This window comes from Peromyscus eremicus, chromosome 18 (assembly GCF_949786415.1).
Source record: "Peromyscus eremicus chromosome 18, PerEre_H2_v1, whole genome shotgun sequence".
NCBI classification, from domain to species: Eukaryota; Metazoa; Chordata; class Mammalia; order Rodentia; family Cricetidae; genus Peromyscus; species Peromyscus eremicus.
Window position 1 is genome coordinate 8181962 of NC_081434.1, and position 27226 is coordinate 8209187.

The following is a 27226-nucleotide window of genomic DNA, read 5'->3' on the forward strand; positions in this document are numbered from 1 at the left end:
CCCCACCCCATCCCCAACCCCCTCCCCCCACCCCGGCCACCAGCCTGACACTGTTCTTTATGTCACGTCCTGACTCTTTCCAAATTCCTGCTCGTAGAGAAAGCCTTACTTCCTCAGTGTGCTTTTAGGAACTTGACTTTCAGCGTGTATCCACAACTCTTCTACAGCAATTTTAGTGTTTTCAGCAGGGGGCTGGGACTGGCTTGGGGACTAGGGGGGCGGGGCCTGTGTGAGTTGGCCGTGCTTGCTTTTAATCCCGGCACAGGGGAGGCAGAAGCAGGTGGATCACTGTGAATTTGATGTCCATTTGGTCTACATGATGAGTTCCAGGTCAGGCACGAACTCCTTATATAGTTCAGACGAGCCTCCAACTCATCATCCTCCTGCCTCAGCCTCTTTACTGCTGGAATTATGGACAGAGATTAAGGAGTCTGGCTTTTTATTAATTGTTTTTTCTTTTTTCCTCCCTTTTATTCTATGTTTCCCCCTGCTCTTTCTTCTTTGTGCTGGCTTTTGAATCCAGACCCTTCCGAATGTCGAACATACTCTCTGTCTTGGAGCTACCTACACTCAAACCCCACACAGTCTTATTTATGATACTTCCCAGTTTTACATCTCATGTACACATAGTTTGTGGCTTGACTCTTTGCGAGTGACCTCTTTTCTCCCATCTGGCTCTCCACTTCAGACAAAAAAGGTACCACCTACTCTGAAGGCTTCCCAGACCAACTCTTATCACGTTCTTCTGATCTTTATTTTATATTTTGATAAAGTCTTAAAAGACTTATTGATTGGCTAATTACAGACCACCGGCCATTATGATATAATTTTCCCAGTTAAATTACAAGGTTTGGGAAGGCAGGTACCAATTTGACACCTCTTTTATGTCCTGCCCGGTTCCCCCTGTTCTACGGATGTAGTGAGGTGTCAGCATCTGAAGCAGTGAAAGACCCGATGCCCCAGTCACACCGGCGATCCACATCAGCCAACCACAGCTTCCCTGCCGGCCGGCCTCCCCTAGCCAGGCTGCTCTTCCTGGATGTGTACTGCTCAATTTAAGCGGTTCCAGGCAGCCTTGGCGGAATCTACAGCCACTGTTATTTCACTCTGGCATAAACAAACAAACAAACAAACAAACAAAAAAAAAACCTAAGGGAGCATTATCTCCCTGGGATGCTTGTCTACAAGAAAACTGTTCTGAGCTGGCTGGTGGTGGCGCACGCCTTGAATCCCAGCACTCAGGAGGCAGAGCCTGGCAGATCTCTGTGAGTTCGAGGCCAACCTGGTCTACAGAGCGAGATCCAGGACAGGCACCAAAACTACACAGAGAGACCCTGTCTCGAAAACCACCACCCCCCCTAAAAAAAAGAAAGAAAGAAAACTGTTCTGTTCACCTGAAGCTGCTGCCTGAGATGGAATCTGTGGATGGTGACGTCTATCTGAGGACCCCGTGTGTCTCACGATGTAGCCGCCTATAAAAGCCCTGCTATGGGAACGGGCCATAACTTGGACAAATATCCCAGGACAAACAAAGAATTCAGAATCACCCTACCTGGCCAGAATAAGAGCTGGGGAGCTAACAGCCCTTAGCAAGTGCATGTGGATGAGAAGGACCTGTGTGGCCCGGCAGTAGAAGGAGCAATATATAAGTATTGGAAAACCAGGCCAATGTAGCACACAAATGTAACCCTAGCATTTAGAGATCTTAGGCAGGAGAATCACACATTCAGAGCCAGCCTGGACTACACACGGGAACCCTTATATGAACAAACAACCAGTAGACGTTGAGAAGTTCAGTGCCATGAGTATCTGAATGAAAACTTCTGTTCTCTCACAAACTTTAAAAAAAAAAAAAACCAACAAAACAACAACAACAAAACCAACCCACCATTTATTTGTCTGTGCATGTGTGTGTGCATGCATGCCACAGTGCTCGTGTAGGGGTCAGAGGGGAGCGAACTCAGGTCATCGAGCTTGGCGACAAGCACCTTTCCCGACTGAACCATCTCACTGGCCCTTTCCCACAATCCAAATAGCAAATATTTCTCATCCGTTCACGCCGATGCAACATCTCTTACAACATCCATGAAATCAATACCTAGTAAATCATTGACGGGAGACAGAAACCTTCTGGAATTTTTCTTTGAGGCTGGCTTATTCTTCCCCTCAAGTGGCTGGGCGCCAGAACGGTGGTTCGGAGGTGACCTTAGGTGTGAAGACAACTTTGCCCTTTGATCAGGGTCACTGGGGAGTTTATAAGGCTTCAGTGAATTCCTATAGCTCAGGCTTGTAAAATAGTGTCGGCAGTACAGTAAGACCTCGAGTAATGTTCAGGGAAAGTTCTTTCCTTATCCAAGGGGCCTTCTTTAGGGATACTATTTCTGAAATTAAATATATATATATTTATAATATATATATATATATATATATTATATATATATATATAATAGCAACTGTCTTACATATCCCCCCTTACCTGTAGGATATCTTCAACTGAACATGGATAAACTGGGACTGGCTTGGAGACAGTGCCAAGTCGGTTGCTCACCTGGAAACACAATGTGTCACGCTTTGATCCCCACTACCACATAGATGGAGCAGAGTGGCACACACCTGCCATCCCAGAACTTGGGAGGTGGAGACAGCAGGATCAGGGTTTCTCTGTGTAGCTTTGCGCCTTTCCTGGAACTCACTCTGTAGCCCAGGCTGGCCTCGAACTCACAGAGATCTGCCTGGCTCTGCCTCCTGAGTGCTGGGATTAAAGGCCTGCGCCACCACTGCCCGGCTCTGTTCTTAAGTTTCTTAAGTGTGGTGTTTTTTGTATGTGTGTGTGTGTATGTGTGTATGTATGTGTGTGTGTATATATATATATATGTATGTTTGTATGTATGTGTGTGTGTGTGTGTGTGTGTGTGTGTGTGTGTGTGTAGTCTCGGCTAGTCTGGAACTATCCACCCATCATAGCCTAAGATCTGTGATCCTTCTTTCTGCTCCAGAAAGCTTTGTATTTGTCTTTTCTTCTTTTCCTGGTTAGTGCTGGGGATTGGCCTTGTGCATGCTAAGCATGTACCCTGCCACTGAGCTACATGTGTGACTAAGCTAAGTGCTGAGTCCCTGTTTTGCTTCTTTTTAAAACTTCTTATCTTTTTTTTTTTTTTTTTTTTAAAGATTTATTTATTTATTATGTATACAGAAGAAGGTGCCAGATCTCATTACAGATGGTTGTGAGCCACCATGTGGTTGCTGGGAATTGAACTCAGGACCTCTGGAAGAGCAGTCAGTGCTCTTAACCTCTGAGCCATCTCTCCAGCCCTTCTTATCTTATTTTATTTGTGTGTATGGATGTTTTGCCTGCACACATGTTTGTATGAGTTTCTGTTACTGTGACAAAACACCCAGGCAGCTAATAAAGGAAAGCGTTTGATTGGCCTTCGGGTTTCAGAGGGTGAGAGTCCAAGAAAAGGCATGGTGGCGGGAACAGCAAAGAGCTCACCTTCTTATCCATAAACAAGAGACAGGGAGAGGGAGTGGGAGGGAGAGGGAGGAAGAGAGAGAGGGGGGAAAAGAAAGAGAGAGAGAGAGAGAGAGAGAGAGAGAGAGAGATTACTGGGAATGGTGTAAGTCCTTGGAAACCTCAAATTCCACCCCCACTGACACACCTCCTCCAACAAGGCCACACCTGCAATCCTTCCCAAACAGTTCCACCAACTGGGGACCAAGTGTTCAAGCACACAAGCCCCTGAGGGCCATTCTCATTCAAACCACCCGAACATCTGTGTGCCATGTGCACACCTCATGCTCGAAGGGGCCAGGGGAAGCAGTCAGATCCCTTGGAACTTGAGTTATAGATGGTTGTGAGTGGCCATGTGGATGCTTGGGATTGAGGGGTCCTCTGGAAGAGCAGCAAGTGATTTAACCACCGCTGAGCTGTTTCTCCAGCTCCCGATTTTGTTTCTTATCTTTTAAAGACCAATGACTATGAGGGGATGAGTCACTGTCAGTCCAGGGCTCTGAAGTCTGACAGGGAAGGCAACTCTGGTAAGTGCTGTCCCTGGGCGAAACCTCACTGTGGTGTCAGGACACATAGACACTGAGGTGGGATCTACTGGGATCTGTATCAGACTGTGGACATCATTTTGGAAATGTTTCAGTTTGGTTTAGTAGGTCCAAGGTCTGTTGAATTGACATAGGAAAGTCTTTTTTCCCCCCTTCTCCATTCTGTGCTCTCCACTGAGGGAGCCTCAGGGTCACAGGTAGCACATGATTTTTCCTAGCTTCTGAGACTGCAAATCGGAGCTGCTAACCCCACAGGCTTACGTTAACCGAGCTGTCACGAGTCAGATGCTGCGTTCTTTGTGCCTTGGTTGATTTCATCTCTGGAAGAATGCTATACCATGAGCGCTATTATTTTCTTACTTTCTCCATGTGGGATGAGGTTTTACTGGAGTTAGATTACCTACTCTGGGTCACACTGCCTCAACACATTTGAACCCCATCCTTCTGATTCCCGAGCCTACGGCGTACTTAGCCACCAAACGTTCTGCCTTTCAGTTGTATTGTTTCATCTTTGTCCTTGTCGTGAAGGAAATGGAAGTTACCAGAGTGACAGCCACAATCACAGGGTCTTATCAAACAGAGGAGACACTGATGGTACCGGAAAGGCTACCCTAAATGATTTTCTTCTGGCCTTGAAGTAACTTCCACGGAAAAAAAAAAAAAAGATTTATTTTTATATTTAGCTATATGTGCATGTATGTGTGGTGGAGGTGTGTACATGTGAGGGTGTGTCTCTGGAGGCCAGAAAAGAGTCCCATCCCCGGGAGCTGTAATTACTGGCAGTTGTGAGCTACCTGATGTGGGTGCTGGGAATGTACTCAGGTCCTCTGCAAAAACAGTACACGCTCTTAACCACACTCTTTCTTTTTAGTTCTGACTGTACTAGAAATGGCTGTGTTGTCTGTTTGTTGAGACAGGAATCGCTACCCAGTCCTGATCGGCCTGGAACTCAGTGTGTAGACAATGTTTGCCTCAAACTTTGTGACCTGCCCGCCTCTGCCTAGAGTGCTCCTATAAGAGGGATGCACCACCACACCCAGATCTCTCCTAGAGTTAAAAAAAAAAAATTTAAAATTAGTTGTATTTATGTATGTGTCTGTGTGTGCATGTGCATATGTGTGGGTGCCTGTGGAGACCAGAGGCATCAGATCCCCGGAGCTGGAGTTACAGCTCCTTCCTCTCTGATGACTCCAGCTTGTGTCATGTTGTGAATGGTTTGACATAGGTGCTGGGTTTAGAAATTGTGTTCTTTGCAAGAGCAGCAAGAGTTCTTGACTGCTGAAGGACCTCCCCATCCCCTCTCTGAGAATTTTTAAGAGAAATTTTAGCGCGCCATTTTTTTTCTTTATTTATCTTGAGATGAGGTTCTCATTACATTGGCCAATCTAGGCTATAAACTCCTGGGCTTAAGCAATCCTCCTGCCCCAAGGCCTTTTGAGTGGCTGGGACTATGGGTGTGTGTTACCCTGCCAAGCTAAGAAAACATATTGTCTCACATAACAAGTCTTAAGTAGGACAGCTTCAAAGCTGGTTAATTCAAAGACCCAAGAAGTCCCTTTCATTGTTCAGCTTTGCCAGTTCAGGGTGTCCCTTGGGTCCATAATTTGGCTCCAGAATTCCCAGGTGCCACATATAGTGTGTGAAGTCCAGAGGGATGCCTTTTTTTCAAGGTGATGAAATGGTTCCAAAAAGCCACCCAGCAAGATTTCTCTCCCGAGTTAGTGTCTCAATAGGTGGCTGTGTGAGATCGGCCCACACTGAAAGCTGTCTGTGGCAGGGGAAGGTGTCTTAGTCAGGGCTTCTATTGCTACAATGAAACACCATGACCAAAAAGCAAGCTACGGAGGAAAGGATTTATTTGGCTTATACTTCCACATCACTGTTCATCATTGAAGGAAGTCAGAACAGGAACCTAAACAGGGCAGGAATCTGGAGCCAGGAGCTGATGCAGAGGCCATGGAGGGGAGCTGCTTACTGGCTTGCTTCCCAAGGCTTGTTCAGCCTGATTTCTTTTCTTTTTTTTTTTTTGGTTTTTCGAGACAGGGTTTCTCTGTGTAGCTTTGCACCTTTCCTGGGACTCACTTGGTAGCCCAGGCTGGCCTCGAACTCACAGAGATCCGCCTGGCTCTGCCTCCCGAGTGCTGGGATTAAAGGCGTGCGCCACCACCGCCCGGCCTGATTTCTTATAGAACCCAGGACCACAGCCCAGGGATGACCCCACCCACCATGGAGGGGACCTTCCCCCATCCATCACTAATTGAGGAAATGCCATACAGCTGGATCTCAGGGAGGCGGTTACTCAACTGAGGCTCCTTCCTCTCTGATGACTCCAGCTTGTGTCATGTTGGCACACAAAACCAGCCAGCACAGAGGCAACCACAACAGACTCTGAACATTAAGTCTCACCCCTGAGCTGCCACTGAACCTTTTATCCAGGGAGGATTCTAGGGCTAAAATGTTTAGTGATCAAAGAAGTGAGTAAAGATGTTAAGTCTGCATCAAGGTCCAATATTTAGGGTAAAAAAGATTCCTATTTGCCTCACCCCATTCTATGTCAAGGGCTTTATGAGGCTTCTCTCACTTAATCCTTATAGTAACCCAAAGAGAATAAAATGGGAATGTTGTTATTCCGTTATTCCCATTTTCCTGAGAACAAACCTGTTTCAGAGGGGCTACTTAAAAGTCAGACAAGAACCAGGCACAGACCTGCACCTTTAATCCCAGTGCTCAGGAGGCAGAGGCAGACCGACCTCTGTGAGTTCGAGGCCTGGTCTACATAGTGAGTTCCAGAGCTTGAGACCCTGTCTCAAGGGGGAAAAACATCATAAAAGAATAAGCAATGGGAACCAGAGAGATGGCTTAGCAATTAAGAGTACTGGCTAGAGAGAACCTGGTTTGGGTTCAAATCCCGGCCCCCACATGTTGGCTCACAGTTGTCTGTAACTGTGTTCCAGGGGATCTGACACCTTTCCTCCTTGGGCACTAGGCACTCACATAACTGCATAGACATACAGAAAAACACCCAAACACATAAAATAAAAAATAAGATGAGCTGGGCTGTGGTGGTGCACACCTTTAATCCCAGCACTCGGGAGGCAGAGGTAGGCGGATCTATGTGAGTTTGAGGCCAGCCTGGTCTACAGATCGAGATCCAAGACAGCCAGAGAAACCTTGTCTCAAAAAAAAAAAAAAAAAAAAAAGCTGAAGCAAAAGAGTAAGCAAGAGGGTTGTCATTCCAGCCCAGGTCTGCCTGCCCCACAAGGTCATACCTTTTCCATGTCACACAGGCTCCAGTGCAACGGTCATCTGTCAGTGTGACCTTTAGGATGAATCTGTGATCCTTTATCTTATGCCCTAGCACACAGTAAGAACGTCACCTGCCATTACAGGTACAAAAATGTGATTATATCATGCATGTGTTTCATGACCTGCCTCACAACATGTTGGCTCATTTCAGGAGTGGAAAAAAAAAAAAAAAAAAAAAAAAAAAAGACCTCCTTGTTCTATTTGTTTGGAGTTTCCTATGATTTAACTGTTCTCTGCTCTCAGTAACCAAACGAGTACTTTACCAAGAGGTCAAAGATTATCAACCCTTTGCTCCAATTCTGGTGAAAAACAAAACCATTCTAGAAGTGCTGTGTTTGTTATGCTTTTACATTTTCTTTTTTCAGGGCTGGGGATTGAACCCAGGGCCTTGCGCATGCTAGGAAAGCGCTCTACCACTGAGCAAGACCTCTGTTACTGATGACCTGTTACTCTTTAGACAGGAGTTCCCAACACTGATTTCCTGCTCTTGTTTGAATATGCCAACCACACTCCTACCACAGGACCTTCCCACATGATCCTCGTTCTGCGTGAAATGCATGTCCCACACACATGGTCAGGACTTTCTATGTCTATTTGTAGAATATGGCCTGTATTACTTTTCTCACTGCTCTGACAAAGCTACTTTGTATACATTTACTAACCTTTCAGCATGTTCCCCAATTAACATGGAAAGAAAAGGTTAGTAGTCATTTAACGAAAATCTGAACCAATAGGCTCCTATATCATTGGGAAATGTATGGTGATTGATTCAGTCCACTTACAAATTCAGTTCTGTGTCTGACAATAAGTCCTTTCAAAACTGAGCTTGCCTGAGTCTGTTTTATTTTATTTATTCCCTGAATGTTAAATGCTAAAAATGTCTAACTGTTTAACAAGGCATTTTTAATTTTCACAAATTCTGATTTTGTGAGTCAAAACTTAAATTCAGCTTTCATTAAAAATGTGGCTATGGCCGGGCGGTGTGGAGCATGCCTTTAATCCCAGCACTCGGGAGGCAGAGCCAGGCGGATCTCTGTGAGTTCCAGGCCAGCCTGGGCTACCAAGTGAGTTCCAGGAAAGGCGCAAAGCTACACAGAGAAACCCTGTCTCGAAAAACCAAAAAAAAAAAAAAAAAAAAAAAAAAATGTGGCTATGTTAGCTGGGCATGGTGGCACACTCCTTTAATCTCAGCACTCAGGAGGCAGAGGCAGGTGGAGAAACCCTCTTTTGAAAAAACAAACAAACAAAACAACAAGAATAACAAACCAATCCCAAGTGATTCTGACGAGAATGCTGACATCTATAAAACTCCATCCAGTCATTTCCGCTCAAAAACAACATGAAAAATCTTTTCTGTTTTTAGATAGGACTTCTCTATGTACTCACTCTAGGTGACATGGAACTTGCTATGTAGACCAGGCTAGCCTCAAACTCAGAGATTTACCGGCTTCTGCCTCTGCACCAGTGGCCACGTGCTAGGCTCAAAACATCATTTTATTTTCTGGTGTGGTGGATTATAAAGTACTTGGAGCATATTTTTCCTCAAAACAGTCATCGATGGAGTAATTTGTTCTGGGTAAGGGACTCCACCCTTTCAATTTATAATAAAATAAGCTCGCTAAATTATTTAACACACCCATTACTCCAACTGGAGTATTTAATGAAGACACTGTTGTTGCCATATGGTAATATTTGAGTGATGTAAGAGTCAAACCAGACAAATCTTGAATTAAGTAATTGTCCTCTTCTCTTACATTTGGCTATGTGAAAAATACCCAAGGAGGCAGCTTCTACCCAACGGAACAAGAAAGTTAGACTCTGCTCTCCAGCTACCCAGTGGTTCCGTGGCTGGTTAGAAGTCTTTAATGGAAAGCCTTTACAACAGGCTGTGTGACTCTGAGGTCCCTCTGGGGTTGAGTTCCCTGGAGTGAGACTCTTGCAAACTAGGCATGCGAGTAAGCCTGGATTAGCCGGCTCCTTTCCGCCCGAGGCGTAGAAGGGACGGACGACTCAGGCACCATTTCTTTTCCTTCTCTTGAAGCTTCAAAACTTCTTTTCCCTTCGCGGTCTCTGCAAGGAGAGTCACTCCCGTCACACCAAGGTGAACACGACCGACCCTCAGGTGACCGTAAGCAAAGAAAATGTCGCATTTTAAAAGTTTAGCTGATTGCAAGGATTTTTTTTTTTTTTATTTTCCAAAGGGAAGCTGGTGTGTGGGCGGACAGAACGGTCTCATCAACTTGCCCCCACAATTTAACTCGCCCCTTGTAGGTGACCGTGTAAGGGCTGCTTGTGGAAGGCGACATTTACAGTGTACATTTAACAAAAAGCATTGGATTGTTTTGTGATCGTGGTATTTGTCCGTCCTCTGAAACATCAACGACTTTAGCCACTCACGTTTGGGAAGCGCCTTCGCCACGGGAGGCGGGAAAGCTGTACGCTCGAGGTCCAACAAGAGAGAGTGTTTTATTTCAAATAAGCCCCAGTCGCTCTTTCCCCACCCACCTCTGCTAACATAACGGTCAGGGAGGGACGCGCTGCACGCCGGTAGGTCTACGGTCTCCACCAAGGACGAGCCCCATGGAGAGAGTGCAAAAAAAGTTCTCCGTTGCACTCCCGCCCTCTCCAAAACTTCGGTTCCAGACGCGGGGGGCAGGAGGGTCACTGAGGAATTTGCAATTTCCGGAAGGTTGCGGGAGGAAGCACGCCTGAGCACAGTCGCAGCAGGGGTGGCACTCGAACCCGACTTCCCCTTCGCCGCGCTCGGGCGCTAGGCCGGAGGGGCGTGGCTAGGGGGACGGGGGCGGGGCCCCACCTGCGCGCGCGGAGCGGGGCTGGGCTCCGCAACACCAGCAACAGTCTGTAGGGGCGGGGATCTGGGCGGGGCTTCGGCTGGCCAGGGGCGGGGCCTGTACTGGGACTGGGCTTGGTAGGGTCTTGGCTCGCTGGGGGGGCGGGGCTTTGGTGGGCGGGACCTGGACTGAACTGGGCTGGGTAGGGTCTTGGGTCGTTGGGGGCGGGGCTTTGGATGGGTGGGGCCTGGCCTGGACGGGGGGCGGGGCACGGGAGGGGGCGGGGTCGTGGCTCACCCGAGGGGGGAGGAGCCTGGGGAGGGCGGAGGAGCCCGCGGGAGGGGGACGGAGACGGGCGGCTTGAGCGGCGGCCGCAGCTGCAGCAGGACGGGCGGGCGGCGGGCGGCTCGGGGCCGCGCGCGCGCCGGGAACCTCACGGGGTCGGGCGGGCGCCGCACCCCGGCCTGGCCGCCTGCGCCCCGGGGAGAGGCCCCCTGCGCGCGACGGGACCAGCAGCATGAGCAGCGGCTACAGCAGCCTCGAGGAGGACGCGGAGGACTTTTTCTTCACCGCCAGGACCTCCTTCTTCAGGAGAGCGCCTCCGGGCAAGTCCCGTTCGGGTCAGCCGGTGAGTGGCGTGCGCGAGGCCGGGGGCCGGAGGGGTCCCGGCTCCACGTGCCTGATCACCCCCTGCGCTGGCCCGATGCTCGCCGGCGGGCTGGCGGGCTGGCGGGGTGCAGAGGATGGCCTCTGCCCTTTAGGATCCCGAAAGGTGCTGGAAGCCTGTGCAGTGGGCGTGGGGCGCCCGCGGCGAGGGAAGGAGGTGGAAGGGCAGGGAGCCAGATGGCCCGGGCTGCTGTGCTCGGCGGGGACGCGGGCTGCGGGTGCAGCTCCGGGAGCCTGGAGGTGTCCGGGCCGCTCGGGGTGGCTCCGTCGGGGCCACAGCCGGGTCCCCGCGCCGTCCTGGCTGCTGCAGTCCGGTCGATGGGCCATGAGTAGCCTGAGGGCACGCGGTGGCCCCGGGGTGACCGAGCAAGCCCCCAGTACGGGCACGCTGCGGGGCAAAGGGACCGGGCGAGCGTTGGCGCTCACTGATGTCTGGGTTGCCGGAGTCGAGTCCTGGTCCAGTTTGCGGGTGCTGCGGGCGTCCTAGGTAAACTTAGCTCCAGAGAGCTGAGCTTTACACGCCGGTTTCTTCCTTTTTTGGAGGAAGGGTGCAGTGGGAAGCGTGGCTTGGGAAAAGACAGTACGGGAACTTGTGCCAGCTTCGCAGATCGTGACAGTGATTGTTTTTTTTAAGGGAAGTCTTCCAAACGGGGCACTTTGGCCCGACTTGTAAGGGCGGCTCTTGAACCCATGGCTTTCTGACCCTGGAAGCCGCACCAGGGAGGGACCCTGGCTAGCCTGGCCATGCTCTCTCTCATCAGATTTAGAGACTGTAACGGAACAAACTTGTTGCTCCTAAAACACAGCAGGCCCGCGCCGGAGGTTTCTATCAGAGCTCTGGAGATGAAAAGGAGAAACCCGTCGTTGAGGGGTGGGGGTTTTGGTGGAGGGGAACTCTGCCCGCGTTGTCCTTGCCAACCCTTTCAAGTTTTAATAGGGTACTTTTTGAAGTAAGATTTTTTTGTAAGATTTGGAAGTTCTAATCTTTTCGGTCTGTCAAATTTCCAAGCTAAAGAGAGGAGAAGGAGGGTGGTGAAGGGCGAGAGTGGAGTCAGGTGCCCTTATTCCAACCACCAGCTAATCTTACCCCAGTGAAGGGCTGGAGGTGGGTGGGATCACGGTTTTATCTTCTGGTCGCTCTGTTTACTAGGGCTGTCTTTTATTTTCAGTAGAATGTGCTAATGGCATGAATTTGGAAGTCAAAGATCCTCCATGCCTGGCCTACCCCCTGAGGGTCAGAGAGAAGAGGTTTTCCTCTGGCCTTTTTTTTCCACCTTGTTTTTCCCTGCGACACTTTGCATTTTCTCCTACCGACGCCATAAAGAGCTTGGGCTAGTTTGAAGTGTACTCCAGAGGTGACTAGTCATTTCCAGAAAACTAGAAACGTTCTACAGGTGTGAGATTCTCCTCCACAAGGGCCAGCTGGAATGCTGTGGTTGGAGTTTTAAGAATCCTTCCGTGCTCTTAAAAAAGTTGATGCAGTAGGCTAGGGATGTAGATCAGTAAGTAGAGATCTTGCTTGTACTGCATAATCTATGTGGTGATGGTTCACAGTAGTGTGTGTGTGTGTGTGTGTGTGTGAGAGAGAGAGAGAGAGAGAGAGAGAGAGAGAGAGAGAGAGAGAAACATGCAGGAAGATCAGCAATTCAAGGTCATCATCCAAAACCCAGACACACACACACACACACACACACACACTGCGCAGCTTTTCTTTCCAGGATTATGTACAGTTAGCCAGTCAAGATTATATGCATTCATGCATGCAGTAGTCATCTAGTTGTATGTATGTGTATATCTGGTAATATTGCTTATTGAGCACTGGCATGAGTAGGTAAGGCCTGTGTTGAAAGAGCCACTTCCTGGGTTGAACAGTGCCCTGTGCGGATTTTGCAGCTCTTGCCTGTTTATTCCATCTGTCATGGCTCACACACACACGGTGCTAAGTTGTAGCCGTTGTTTGTCAGTTCAAGAAAGGGTTCTTGGCGAAGAAGGATTCTGAAGCCTGAATTCATTTATTTATTTATCTGTTTATTTATTATTTATTCACTTGTTTATTTTTGAGACAGTGTCTCTCTACATCGCCTTGACTGTCCTGGAACTCATTATGGAGGCCAGGCTGACCCGGAACTCAGAGGTCCGCCTGCCTCTGCTTCCTGAGTACTGGGATTAAAGGCGTGCACCACCAGGCTGTCTGCACCCTGAGTTTCAGTAGGCATTTTGAAGGAGTGACTGTATCTATCTTAGGTGCTGGATTACATATGAATGAGGAAGTAAAAAACCAGATAAAGCAAAGACTGTATGGTGCGTATTTCTTCACCTTGGAATGCTTTCGATTATGGGGGCCAGACAAACACTTCTCACATACACAGTGCCTTTACCTCTCCCCTGAAAGGTGGGGCGAGCTGTTGCCATAACGATCTATTCTTGATAGCAGTGATTTCTCCCCTCCCTTATGTCATACCACCTGCTGGAAGCCTAGGAAGTCTGCTTTCTGGAACTCTTGCAAATATTCAAAGAAGGAGTCTCTGGTGAATGCAGGATGAGGAGAAGGGAGTGTGTTGGGGAGGGTGGGGAATAGACATTTTCTTTTTTTCTCTTGCCAGGCGAGGGAACGCTACCCAACCTCTTTCCATCCCCAGTGATAACGAAAAGAGACATAAAGAAAACGGTGTGATTTTTCTCATTTTATTTTGCATCCTGTTCGTCTTTAAAAAAAAAAAAAAAAGGCTGGGCCGAGGTGGCGCATGCCTTTAATCCCTGCACCCTGGAGGCAGAGGCAGGTGGATCTCTGAGTTCAAGGCCAGCCTGGTCTACAAAGTGAGTTCCTGGACAGCAAGGACTAAACAGAGAAACCCTGTCTTCCTGTCTTGACCCCCCCCCCCCCAAAAAAAAAGGACCAAATATCTGTGTGAAAGCGTGTAAAAAAAAATGACCTTTTAGGGGGTGTCATTGCTCTCTCCCCACGGCCTGAACCAGCGCTTCACTCAATAGTTGCACAGCGAACAGTAGTTGGGTAAATGAATGATTTCCTAGCTGCTTGATACGGCTTTCAGACATAGCCCATCTTCCGGTTCTGCAAGAGCCCTCTGAAGCAGTGATCTTAGGAGAGAGATTGTTGAGTGGTTGTCCAAGGCCCTCACTCAGATGTCAGTCAGGAGGGCTGGAGTTTGGACCTTCTAAGGCAGATTCCATTTTCATGTTCTTAGCAAAAAGATTACTTAAAATTCTGTTTTCCCTTGTAAATATGGATGTGTATATATCAAGAATTGCTCAAAAAAGTTGGACTCTTCTTGCACGTAATGGCATTAAAGTGCTCTCAGTTCGGGTTTGTGGATTCACCGGGCTTCAGGGGACCCACCTGGTCGTAGTATTAAGCAGAACCAAAAATGTCCACAGTTCTGTAGTTACTAAAATCAAACTGCCTCGAAGTATAGAACACACTCACAGCCTGAAACTATTAATATAATCGGCTAAATTTAGATGTCTTTTTTAAATTTTTTTTATTTTTTTGACAGTCCCACAAAGCCCAGGCTGGCCTTAAACTGTAGGTAGCTAAGGATGACCTTGAACTTCTTGACTGTCTTGCCTTCACCTGAGTGCTAGGAGTCATGCCCAGTTTCCTGGGGTGCTGGAGATGAAGCTCCAGGGTTTGGCGCACTTTAGATAAGCACTCCCCTTTCTTTCAAAGCTTATGGTGGTTAATAGAGTAAGGGACACTGTTTCTGCTTTAGAAGCGAAAGAGCCACGACTTCTCCAGAGACGTGAAAGGACGTTGTGTACCACCCACATTAACTTTAAAAAGTTACGCTGGATAATTCTTAAAGTCAGCCTGCAGTAGGCCACGTCGGCCTTCAGCTTGCCTTCTGGGTGGACTCCATATTCTTCTAGTAGCCATTTGGTGACTGTCTTGCTGTGCTTTTTTAAATGGCTCAGTAGTAATGTGTTGCACTCTCATTTTATTATTATCATTTTTTTTTTTTTAATTTTTTGCTAGGGAACCAGATCTCCTTGTAGATGGTTATGAGCCACAATGTGGTTGCTGGGAATTGAACTCAGGACCTCTGGAAGAACAGCCAGTGCTTTTAACCGCTGAGCCATCTCTCCAGCCCTATTATAATTTTTAAAATTTTTTAATTTTATGTGCATGGGTGGTTTTGCCTGCATGGATGTCTGCGCCACATATATAAATGCCCATGGAGGTCGGAGGAAGGCACTGGTTTCCCTGGGACTGGAGTCACAGATGGTTATGAGCTACCCTTTGGGAGCTGGGAATAGAACCTTGGTCCTCTGGAAGAGCAGCCAGTGCTCTGAGCCATCTCCCTACCCCTGAACTCCCTTTATTAGTGTTTCCTCTGGAAGTTTTGGAGGTAGGTCACTTGGGCAAAAGGATAGTGGTTTAGCCAGGCGGTTGGTGGTGCACGCCTTTAATTCCAGCACTCGGGAAGCAGAGCCAGGCGGATCTCTGTGAGTTCAAGGCCAGCCCGGTCTACATATCCAGATCCAGGACAGGTGAAGAATAGTGGTTACAGTATCAGCAGTATTTTAGCTATACCAATCTTTTTTTTTTTTTTTTTTTTTTTTTTTTTCTCGAGACAGGGTTTCTCTGTGTAGCTTTGCGCCTTTCCTGGAACTCACTTGGTAGCCCAGGCTGGCCTCGAACTCACAGAGATCCACCTGGCTCTGCCTCCCGAGTGCTGGGATTAAAGGCGTGCGCCACCACCGCCCGGCTAGCTATACCAATCTTAACCCTTTATAACTGAATACAAATGTTCCTACCAGCACTCTTTTTTAAAAACGAAAAAATTAATTTTATTTTATGTGTTTGGGAGTTGGGTCTGCAAGTGTCTGTGTCCTCCACATGAGCCTGGTGCCTGCAGAGGCCAGAAGAAGGTGTCAGATCCCTTGGACCACTAGGTGGCTGCTGGGAACTGAACCTGGGTCCTCTGGAAGGGCAACTGGTGCTCTTAACTGCTGAACCAGCCCCCCCGCCAGCAGTTTTGCTTGGTGTAAGGCCTTTGCACATCTTGCCTGTGTGACTGTTTTTAGAGTCTTAATCTGTTAGACTTTTGTGATTGTGTCAGCAGAACTCACAGAGGCCCGTTCCTCTCACTGAGTTTCAGAAGGAAATCAGCCCCCAGCCTCTGTGACCTCGTCTGAGCAGTATACTCTGCTGTGTTTCTTCTTTTGGCAAACATGCAAGATTTGGAATTATTTGGAAGCAGTGACAAGAAAACACTTATGAAAAGAGAGACTAAAAATATCCAATAACGTGGTTATTCTTTTTAGACTTCCTTTGGCAGCCAATGCCTGTCACACTGTGACCGATATTTTTCTAGTTAGGAAAAAAAAGGAGGCTGACCCCCCCCCCCCCATCCTTCCTAGTGGGGTCTGATCCCCAGCTCTTAGCTGTGAACATGAGCTGTTTACTTGCTCCTTCCCCTCTGGCATGAGTAGCTGCCACACTTGGAGGCTGGAAGGCCATTAGCCAGCCTCGGATTGTTGGGGAATGTTATTTTAAGGTGTGTTACTTCTGTTTATGTTGCATTTGTTTAACTCTATGAAGCTGTGTTGCTGTACCTGTCTAAAACACCTGATGGTCTAATAAAGATCGGACCGGCCAATAGTAAGGCAGGAGAAAGGATAGGCGGGGTTGGCAGGCAAAGAGAATATATAGGAGGAGATTTCTGGAAAGGGAGAAATCAAGGACCCAGAGGAGGAGGAGGACTCCAGGGGCCAGCCACCCAGCTACACAACCAGCAAGCCACGGAGTAAGATTTACAGAAGTTAGAGAACAGGAAAAGCCCAGAGGCAAAAGGAAGACAGAATAAGTTAGGAAAAACTGATAAGAAACAAGCATGCCGACGCCGGGCATTCATCAGTAAGAATAAGCCTTCGTGTGTGATTTATTTGGGAGCTGGATAGTGGGCCCCCCTAAAGAGTAAAAGAGTAAAAAAACTAACAACAACACTGGGCCTCTTTTCACAAACTGTAGTGGAGAACTAGAGTTCTGTGGATGGCTGGGTGCATCCTGTCTGATGCTCATGTCGTGGCCATCCCAGCCAGTCTCTCTGCAAAGGGCTCCGTACACCCTGGCTCCTTAGGAAAACGGTGTAGTCATGTGATCGAATACAGAGAGAGAGAAACATCTGAGGGCAGTGAGAGGTTGCCGAACCCCAAACAAATTCAAAATCAAACACAGTGAATCTATGTTCCTGGCATCGCTCGATGTGGGGGCTGCATCCCCGACGTCACTGTAGCCTTGGTTCTGCGCATGCACCCTCAGCAGTGTGCCCAGGACATGTGGACACACCACACGGCGCCAGCGGCTGCTGGCTCAAACACCTCACACAGGCTTGAGATTGTTAGGCTTAGAGCTACAGCGTTCTGACCGAATACACACTTTTTGCCATTTTTGTACTGGTGTTTGTTACGTGTGCGGACCGGCATTTGGAGCATTCCTAGCATCGATGATTATAAAACCAAATACTGACCGACTCTGAAAAATGTTAAAGAGGCTGTGCCTGTCGGTGTCAGATAGCCAGTCAGGATGCAATTGGTTATATGCAGATAGACAAGCACAAGTGTGCAAATTTGCTTTTTGTCCTGAGTGGTAAAATTATACACACACACACCCAAAGAATTGTAAAATAAATACCCTTCATTTTTATCATACTTATTTTGTGTGCACATTTGTATCATGGTGCTCCTGTGTGGGTCAAAGGACGACTTTTTGGCGTTGGTTTCCTCTTCCCACCATGTGGGCCCCGGAGGTCAAATTGACATCATTGCCTTGGAGGCAAATGCCTTCACCTGCTGAGCCATTTGACCTGCTTTTTTGAGCCTGGATTTCTTCATAGCTCAGGGTGGCCTCGAACTCATAATACAGCCGGTGTATCTGATGCCGACCTTTAACTTCTGATTTGGGTGCCATCGATTCAATCAGGGTTTCATACACGCTGGACAAGCACTCCAGCCCCTAGAATAAATTTCTTCAGGATCTGTGATCAGTAATGTTTGATTGTGTGTACCTATTTTATATGCCTAGAATCCCAAGCCAAGTTATTAAGTTCCTCTGAAGAAAAGGGAACTTGGCTGGGGAAAGTTTCAGCAGCTCTGATGATGATGTATGTCCGAGGAATCAGCAGGAAGTTGTTCTCAGGGCCAAGCAGGCATTACCTTTTGAGACCATCCGATGTTTTAGCCTCTGGTTTGTGAGGCAGAAGCTCACTGTGCTGCCCTGGCTGCCTTTGAACTCCTGGACTCCTGCAGTCCTCTGGCCTGAGTTTTCTCTGTGGCTGGGACCGGAGGCACACCCCACAGCTCCTTGCTTCTAACTTCCTGTTTGAAGAAGGCTAATCTCTGCTTTGTGTGTTCATTTGGTGAATAATTTACCCAGTCATCTTTAAGGGTAGAAAAAAAACTATACGCAGGGTGGGTCAGATTTCTGTCTGGTTAACCAACCAAAATATAAACCAAAGTAAACAACTTCCTCTCCTTTTCCTAGCCCTCCCTCTCCCCCCTCCCTTCCTGGTTTTTTTTTTTTTTTTTTTTTTTTTTTTTGACGGAGTCTCATTGTATACATGTTGATCACCAACTGGCTCTGCGCCTGAGGACTGCCTCGAACCTCTGGTCCTCCAGCCTCTACCAGTGCTGTAAGTACACATGCACACCACCACACTCCAATGGGGGTCTGACTAGGGACCTGTGTGAACTTGACAAAGACTCTATCAGCTGAGCTGTATTTCTAGCCTGGTATTTTTCATTTTTCTGAGTCTAGTTAATTCTGGCTTGGCTGTCAGTAGCTGGTGAAATGTTTTGTTTTGTTTTTTTAAATCTCCCCACCCCAACCCAGAGTTTCTCTGTGTAACGCCCTGGCTGTCCTGGAACTTGCTCTATAGGCCAGGCTCACCTTGAACTCACAGAGATCCGCTTGCCTCTGCCTGCTGGGTGCTGGGACTAAAGATGTGCACCACCACTGCCCTGCTGGTTTTAATTTCTTGGTGACAATCCCTCGCCACCCTCCCCAGGCTCCCCAGTCCTGATTCTTGAAAACAGGACTCAGAGCTAGGTCAACATTCTACCAGTGAATTACTTCCAAATCCCTTTTGTTTGTCCCTGGCTGGCCTGTACTTGCTAGGTAGACCAGGCTGGACTCCAACTCTCAGATGCCTGCCTGTCTCTACCTCTCAAGTGCTGGTGTGACCAACATGCACCATTAAAACCTTTTTTAATGGCGAAAGTCATCTGTGCTCTTGACTAGAATACAGGGTGCTGAAGCCTGTAGTACATGACTGAAATTTGAAATGCACGTGAAAAAAAAATGTCAGAACTGGCTCTTAGGAACAGGTGACCCTTCCAGAGCTGTTTGGTCTCTTATAGTTACCGAGCCCATAAAATGTGCCTGACCTGAATTGAAATGGACCATAAGTACAAAAATACCCACCGGTTTTAAAGAGTTAACTATACAAGAAAGAAAGAATGTAAGACACATCACAGTAGTTTTAAAAATATGGTGAAATGTTAAAATATGAATACGAACTATGTTACATGCTCTCTTGGGGGATAGTTACTCATCTGCAAAAATCATCTGAGTTGGACTACTCCTGAATGAAATCGTACAGTACTGCACTTGACTTACATGTCCTGTGTGTGGAATGTGAACTATTTTACACATTGAAATGACTATGTATTAGGTATATTGTCCCAAATTAACTTTTAACTATTTTTTTTTTGTTGTTTTTTTGAGACAGGGTCTCTCTGTGTAATTTTACATATTATTAAAAAAGATTTTATTTAAAAACACTTTATTTATTTTTAAAAGTTTTTTATTTGTGGGCTGGGGAGATGGCTCAGAGGTTAAGAGCACCAACTGCTCTTCCAGAGGTCCTGAGTTCAATTCCCAACAACCACATGGTGGCTCACAACCATCTGTAATGAGATCTGGCACCCTCTTCTGCATACATAATAAATAAATGAATCTTAAAAAAAAAGTTTTTTATTTGTTTGTTTGTTTATGGCTCTATGTAGACCAGGCTGGCTTCGAAATCACAGAGATCTATCTGCCTGCATCTTGCTCCAGGGTTCTGAGATTTAAAGATGTGTGCCACTATGCCTGACCTACATTTATTTGTGTGAGTGTGTTTGTCTGTCTGTGAACACAGACGCCAATGTGCCAGTCAAAGGCCAGCTTGCCAGAATCCATTCTTTCTATAGTGTGAATCTGGGGGATCAAACTCAGGTCCTCATGCTTGGCTGCAAGCCCCTTTTTCAGCTAATCCATCTTCATCTATTTTTAAACACTTTAAGGGTATGCATATGGTTTATATATTGATTGGATAGGGTTGCATACTAAAGCAGAGTTTATAAGTCTTCACCATCGTCTGGTTGGCTGTGGCTTGGGAGTGGGGAGGGTGTGGGATTACCAGTCAGGCATGCTGGGAAGAGTTTTGTCTATGAAGGGGGCTTTCTCACTGCTGTGGGTAATAGTTCCCTTTTGGCCTGCCTTGGGTCATGCATACCAACATTTTGAGGTTATGAAATTTGTGTGTGGGGAACACCTCCCCCCCCCCCCCCACGTACATTGAGCTAATAAGATAAAACTGGCCTAATGACATTCCACATGCAACTCTGTGTTCAGTTTACAGAGAGAATGGGACTCATTATTTCGGAGTATCAGAACAGAGAGCTTAATATGTATTTTATGGACTGTAATTGCTAACTGCTGCTACATGACTCAGTCAGCTAAGAATAATTTACTAATGACATTCAGCTCTGCTCACGTTCTTTCTCCAGTTACTAAACAAAGTGAGATAATCAGAGGAGGGACGAGGATAAATTTGGAAACTGGAGACCAGAAGAATGGATATCTTAGAAGATCTTAGCTTAACAGACTTGGACTGTAATCAACAAGGTTTTCACTTGAAATAATGGGGGTGGGGGGTGAGGGGGAAGGTCGGAGAGAGAGAGAGACGTGGAGAGATCAGGGAGGGTAGTTTTCTAAGTTCCTTTTCCAAGTGTTGACTGCATGTGACGCTGGGTCTCAGGGGTTCGGGTGGACAGAGCCAGCCGAGTTTTTGGGCTGTTACTAGTCTCTGCAGGCCAGGCTGAGTTTGACAGTTCATCTAAGTGCGATCATCTGGTCCTGAACTGGTCTTTTTGTGACCTAGTCAAGTTGGCTTAATGTCTTCAAGGTTCCTGCACGTTGTAGCATGTGTCAAGATTTCCTTCCCCTTTCAGGGTGAGTAATAATGTCTGCATGGACGTGCCATATTTCACTTAAAACTGTTCTCATGGGTTACTGTGTCCTTTGAGTGGACACACTATACAGATATCAGTGAGAGGCCCTGCTTGCAATTCGTTGGCATGCCCACCCAGATACTATTACTGGGTATTATTTGGTAATTCAGCTTTTGACTTCTTTTTGGAGACTTAAACTAATGTTTCAGTCTTGTTATTTAAGTAGGAAATTCTGGAACATTTCTGATTTTAGCTTTCATTTGATGTCTGTATTGTTTATTAAACAGATGCTATTCTCCGTTTATTAGAAAGTATGTCCGTGACCAAGTATCTATGATAATTTGTACAAAAGAAGTTCAAATATAATTTCTTTTTACCTCTGTGCTGGGATTGGACGCAGGCTGTCAGGGCCTCTGTTAGGCAGATTCTGTGCCAGTGAGTGTTTTTTTCTCCAACCCCAACATTGAGTGATGCTAATTTCCATGTGCCAGTCATGAACATTTTGGGTGTGAAAGTTTTCCATTGTGGATTCATCTTTTGAGATGTCCAGACATGAAATGGGACTGAGCGAGTGATCAGGGCACTCCTGTGGCCGCAGCTCTGTGCGGGGCCTTCTCTAGTCAGATTCTCTGTACCTGACCCTGAGCTCTCTCAGGTCTAGTCGTCCAAGCAGGAAGGAGACCCAGCTGTGGTGGCCTGGAACTCCAGCACGGAGGGGTGAGAAAGGGGGCAGGATTTCAAGGATGGCCTGTGCTGCAGAGAGCCAGCCTGTCGCCAATGACCGTTGCGATGAGAAGCTCCTAGCGTTTTATTCTTATTTGGTTTCCATTTCTTTAATTAACAGGGACTTTACTGTCTTGCTGTTTCGGATCTTCTTTCTCTGAGCTTGGCTTCACCCACGACCTTTGGCCCGTGAGGCTGGTGAAATCTCGCCCTCAGCGTTGAGCTGAGCGTGTTGATCCGGTAGTTCCCCTTTTCTGTGGTCGGCTGGACTTCAGGTTATGAGTTTAGCTTTGTTCTTTGTTTTTTTTTAAACTTACCCCGTAGTAGAGGGACATCCCATATGTTGGTGCTTTGAAGTGCTGGAGACCGTGGTACCGGCTGACACCACTGGTACCGAGAGCCTCCGGAATGCCTGGACAGGCATGGCCAAGAGGGCAGAGCCGAGAAGACCAAGGGTGGGGAGCCGCTTGAAGGTGTGTCCCTCCCTCCCTCCCTCGCTCGCCGCATGAAAAGGGGACGGTAGTTCCTGTTTGTCGCAAAATTTCAACAGATACAGAGTCAGTTTGCCACCCACCCCGTAGGACTCAGGGGCGTCAGAGTCATCTCACGAAGTAGTCGAGGGTGTTAGAAAAAGGATGATTCAATGACTAAAACCCACCCAGCAAGGAGAATTACAGTGTTTGCGTCTAGGTTTCTGGTCCTACTGAGGGGTCACAGTTGTGGAGGAGTCCAGCACCGCCGTGCACTAACGTTGGTGCCTCTGTGGAAAACCATTGTACCTCCCTTCCACTCCGATGTAACTTTTTCTTCTTTTTTTAATTAACCAAATGAACATTTCAAAAAAAAGAGTTACTGCCAAGTGGTGGTGCTATACGCCTGTCTTTAATCCCAGCACTCAGGAGGCAGAGGCAGGCGGGTCTCTGAGTTCAAGGCCAGCCTGGTCTACACAGAGAAACCTTGTCTTGAAAAACTAAATAAATAGTCACTCTTTGGTTTTGTGGTAGATGGCAAATCAGTTCTTAGTCTCGGGTTTAGTGTTTGTGAGCCTGGTTGCAGGAGTTTTACGTGCACAGAATTCAGTTTCCACGCAGCAAAACCAAACAAGCGAAACATTGTGGAGCTGCATAGGAAGAGTCTGCTGTTGTGATTGGCAGTGAGTGGAGCATCCTGGGAAAATACAGCTCAATTTGATTTGGTTGTTTGTGGGATTTCTATGGCGCTCAGATGAGAAGTAAATCACCAGAGGGTTTTACTGCTTCAAGATGTCAGCAGATGCAGGTTTTATGGCATGCAAGGAGTGAATTCAGGGAAATGGACCACAGTGAGTAATTTCCCAGCTATGGGAAAATGTAAATATTATGTACATAGTTAAAGAAACAATAACATTACATTTCTCCTTCTCAGGTCTCTCCTTGTTTGTTTAAACAGACTTGCTGATTGCTTTTTTTCGGGCCAGTCTTCCTTTAGAGGAAGGTACTGCCCTTTCAGATTTCTCTGAAGTTTGAAAGTTGTTTTCGTGTGTTTCCTCTGACCACCGTTGATCACGTGGCACAGGCATTTAGCACGAAACCGCCATGCTCAGTTTGATCCTTGGTCTCTGCTAGGGGGCATCTGTTCCAGAATTATTCTTTTTTTAAAAAAAAATGATTTTATTGTATTATTTTGTGTGTATGGGCATTTTGCTTGTGTGTGTCTGAGCACTACCTGCGTGCACCTCAGAGATCATGAGAGGGTATTGTATCCTCTGGAACTGGAGTTACAGGTGGTTATGAGATGCCATGTGGGTGCTGGGAATAGAACCCAGGTCCTCTGGAAGAGCAGCTAGTGCTCTTAACCACTGAGCCATCTCTCCAGTCCAGTGGTTCTCAATCTTCCCGATGCTTCGACCATTTAATACAGTTCCTCGTGTTGTGGTGACCCCCTCCCACCCCAACCATATTTTGATCGCGACTCCATAACTGTAATCACGCTACTGTTTGAATCGTAATGTAAATAGCTGATATGTAGGATATCTGATATGTGACTCCCTAAAGGGGTCGAGACCCATAGGTTGAGAACCGGTGCTTAAGCCCCTTTCTTAATTTTTTTTTTTTTTTTTTTTGGATTTTTTTGAGACAGGGTTTCTCTGTGTAGCTTTGCGCCTTTCCTGGAACTCACTTGGTAGCCCAAGCTGGCCTCGAACTCACGGAGATCCGCCTGGCTCTGCCTCCCAAGTGCTGGGATTAAAGGCGTGCGCCACCACCGCCCGGCCGCCCTTTCTTAATTCTTGCCAGTTGGTGGGGAAAATTTGGAGGGAGGCTAATTTAGGGTAAGAAATGCTTTTCAAAGGGTATAGCAACTTCAGATTCATTCTTGTTGGAGGGAACTCTGTTTCAGTTTTCTTTATTCTTTGTGTATACATACACACACACACACACACACTCACACACACACACACCATTGTGTTTGTGTGGCAATCCGAGGACAACTTAATGGGGGTTGGTTCTCCTTCTACTGTGTGGGATCTATCTTAGGTTTTTTAAAAGCTGAGTAAGCAGCCTGGTGGTGGTGGTGGTGGTGGTGGCGGCATAGGCCTTTAATCCCAGCACTCGGGAGGCAGAAGGCAGGCAGATCTCTTGAGTTTGAGTCCCACCTGGTCTACAGAGTGAGTTCCAGGACAGCCAGGGCTACACAGAGAAACCCTGTTTTGAAAACAAAACCAAACAAAACAAAGCTGGGCATGGAACCATGCTGGGGAGGAGGGAGGTGGACACAGGAGGATTTTAGGGCTTGCTGCCCAGCCGGTCTAGTCACACTGGTGAGCTCCAGGTTCAGTGAAAGGTTTTGTTAAGGAAAAACAAAAACAAAAACAAACAAACGAAAAAAACCTAGGTAGAGAAGTGATTGAGGGAGGCTTCTGATGTCATACTCTTACCCTAACATATATATATGCACACACATGAGCGCGCACGCATGCATTCAAGGAAATGGACATGCAGTGTGTGTGTGTGTGTGTGTGTGTGTGTGTGTGTGTGTGTGTGATGCCAGGGGTGGAGCCCAAGGCCCGTGCATGTAGGCAAGTGCTCTCCCATTGATCTCCAGTTGGAGATCATAAATGAAGAATTGATTGATGAAGCAGTTACATACAACAGTTCGAGTTTAAAGCAGGCTGGCTGTGTGCCTCGGGCAAGTCATCACATGTCTTTAAGTCTGTAAGCTAATAGCCTGCAGAGCCTTAGTAAATGTTAGCAGTTGCCATCTCTGAGAGATCCCACCACCTGTGATATTTACTCCTTTAACTGAGCAGGCCAAATAAAGAACCCACTGCAGTTGAGAGATTTAAAACTCGTGTCTCCTTGGCTGTTTTTACTGAACCGGGCAGGGCATCTCAGTGTAGTTGGTAAGGGACAGCAGTCATTCCTGGAGGGTATTGATATTTTTTAGCAGCTTATCATCTCACTGTGGTGTCTTTGTTGCCTGGGAAAGGAGCTGTCGCTGCCTGCCTCCCGTCCAAGCCTGAGGCCACCTAACATCAAGACGTCACCAGCTTTTTCCTTTCAAGTAGGCCACCCTGGCTTGAGGGAAGACATTCGATCACATGAAAGTATAGTTTCCGCCACAGAGCTATGCCCTGTTTTAAAGTGTACACTTCCTTTCTTCTTGTGCCTTGCCTGGCTGCAGGACCCCAGCTGCGGAGTTCTGGTCTCCTGATGCAATGATAGCCGTACTTCCTCCTGGGGGCTTTCCTTTTCCTGCAGCCGGCCTTGTGCTCATTGTTTGGGGATTTAGTCACTGTCTTCTCTCTGGTGTTCACGACATCAGATGAGATGAGATCATGCACACCCCGCTGCCGAGGGGGCAGGAGCCGTGGCTGCTGCCCTCCGAGCTCCGTCCTAGGCTGTGGCTGGCTGCTCAGCTGGCTGCTACCCACAGTTGTCTGTCTCAGCTAGGAGGGTTTGCAGCCACGCAGATTGCCGCTCTGCTGGCCGCTTGCACAGTTTGAATGGACTTGCTTATGCTTGAATGCAGGCGTTGAGGAAGTGCACAGTCATGGGATCTCTTTGGTCACCCCTGCAGAGTTCCTTTCTGAACTGCGGATGGGAGTGGGGTGAGCCTTCTGGGTTCTGATGTTCACCCTCTCTCCTCTTGTCTACCTCTCCTTGGGTTTGTGTTTCTTACCAAGAAAATCGGTTGTCTGAAGCTGTCCTTATGTTAGTTCTGAATGCCTTTACTACATAGCTAATAAATAATCTCAGTTTTAGCTGTAGTGTTTTTGATAAATTCTAAAGAACTCACAGATAAATGGTCTTGTTTGTTTGTTTTGAGACAGAGTTTCTCTGTGTAGCCCTGGCTGTCCTGGAGCTCGCTTTGTAGACCAAGCTGGCCTCAAACTCACAGAGATCCGCCTGCCTCTGCCTCTCAAGTGATGGGATTAAAGGTGTGTGCCACCACCGCCTGGCTTGATATCTAAGTTTAAATTTCATTTGGAGTTGATTTTGTTGTGTGTGAAGAAATCTGTGGAGAAAGATGACATTCCGGTGCATTGTTAGATGTACCAGGGGACTTGCAACCTTAGTTTTACATCTTCGAGACTATCCAGATTGTGAGCTTGATAAAGACGGACCACAACTCTGGTTTATAATGCCGGAGTTGTGAGTTGATTGATGAGCATCTATTCTGGGAAATGCATCACTGGGCATTTTCATCATAAGAGCTTCGGGGTGTACACGGACAGACCTCGATGGTATCTCTCTGTCAGCCACTCCATATGGCCCCTTGATGCAATATGAGAGGGAATCAAAGAACACAGCTGTGAGATCTGTGGGACTGTTGCTATGGTGATGCAGCATCCTGTTTCACGGAACACCTTGGATTTTCTTTTTGTAAGTAGAAGGTGGTGCACACTAAAATCACGATGAAGATGTATTTAATACATACATAGGCCAGCCACATAGTCACAATTATCCAGTGTTCTGTCACTAGTGTGTGTGCGCTCTGCTCTAACCCCCCTGCAGCGGTTCACACCCACAGCACTACTAGTGGAGGTGAAGTGTCATCCTACAGTGTTATTAGGAAGGTTATTACTTTCTCAGACTGTGTGATTTTTCAGTGTGTGTGTGTGTGTGTGTGTGTGTGTGTGTGTGTGTGTGTGTGTGTGGTGCCTGGCACGGGGACAGAGGAAGCCCTGTTGATTTCTATATTTTAATTTTTTGGTGGTGGCATTGCTGGGATGGAACCTTCTTCGTGCTGAGTGAAGGTGTTAGTAAATTATATCCCCGATCCAAATACATTTGGTAGTTTACCATCCGGTTTTAATTTGGCCAGGCTTGTGTCAGAACTGTAATGAAGAAGAAGTTGGGTTAGGACAGTGGAACAAGTGGCTTTTTGTTTTGTTTCAGTTTTCAATGGAGAAATAATAAAGACAGTGCTAATAAATCGTGCATTCATGTGGAAGTGAGGCATCGAGG

At 47.1% G+C, this 27226-nt stretch overlaps 1 protein-coding gene across 1 annotated transcript in view; it reads left to right on the top strand.

Annotated features, from left to right (window-relative positions):
• Nucleotides 1-10607: 10607 nt before the first annotated feature.
• Nucleotides 10608-27226, top strand: part of LOC131895134 (ras association domain-containing protein 3) — a 63623-nt gene continuing 47004 nt past the window's right edge. The window contains exon 1 of the mRNA XM_059245562.1: nucleotides 10608-10782. Coding sequence (XP_059101545.1) covers nucleotides 10672-10782 — 111 coding nt within the window. The 5' untranslated portion in view covers nucleotides 10608-10671. The remainder of the gene's footprint in view (nucleotides 10783-27226) is intronic.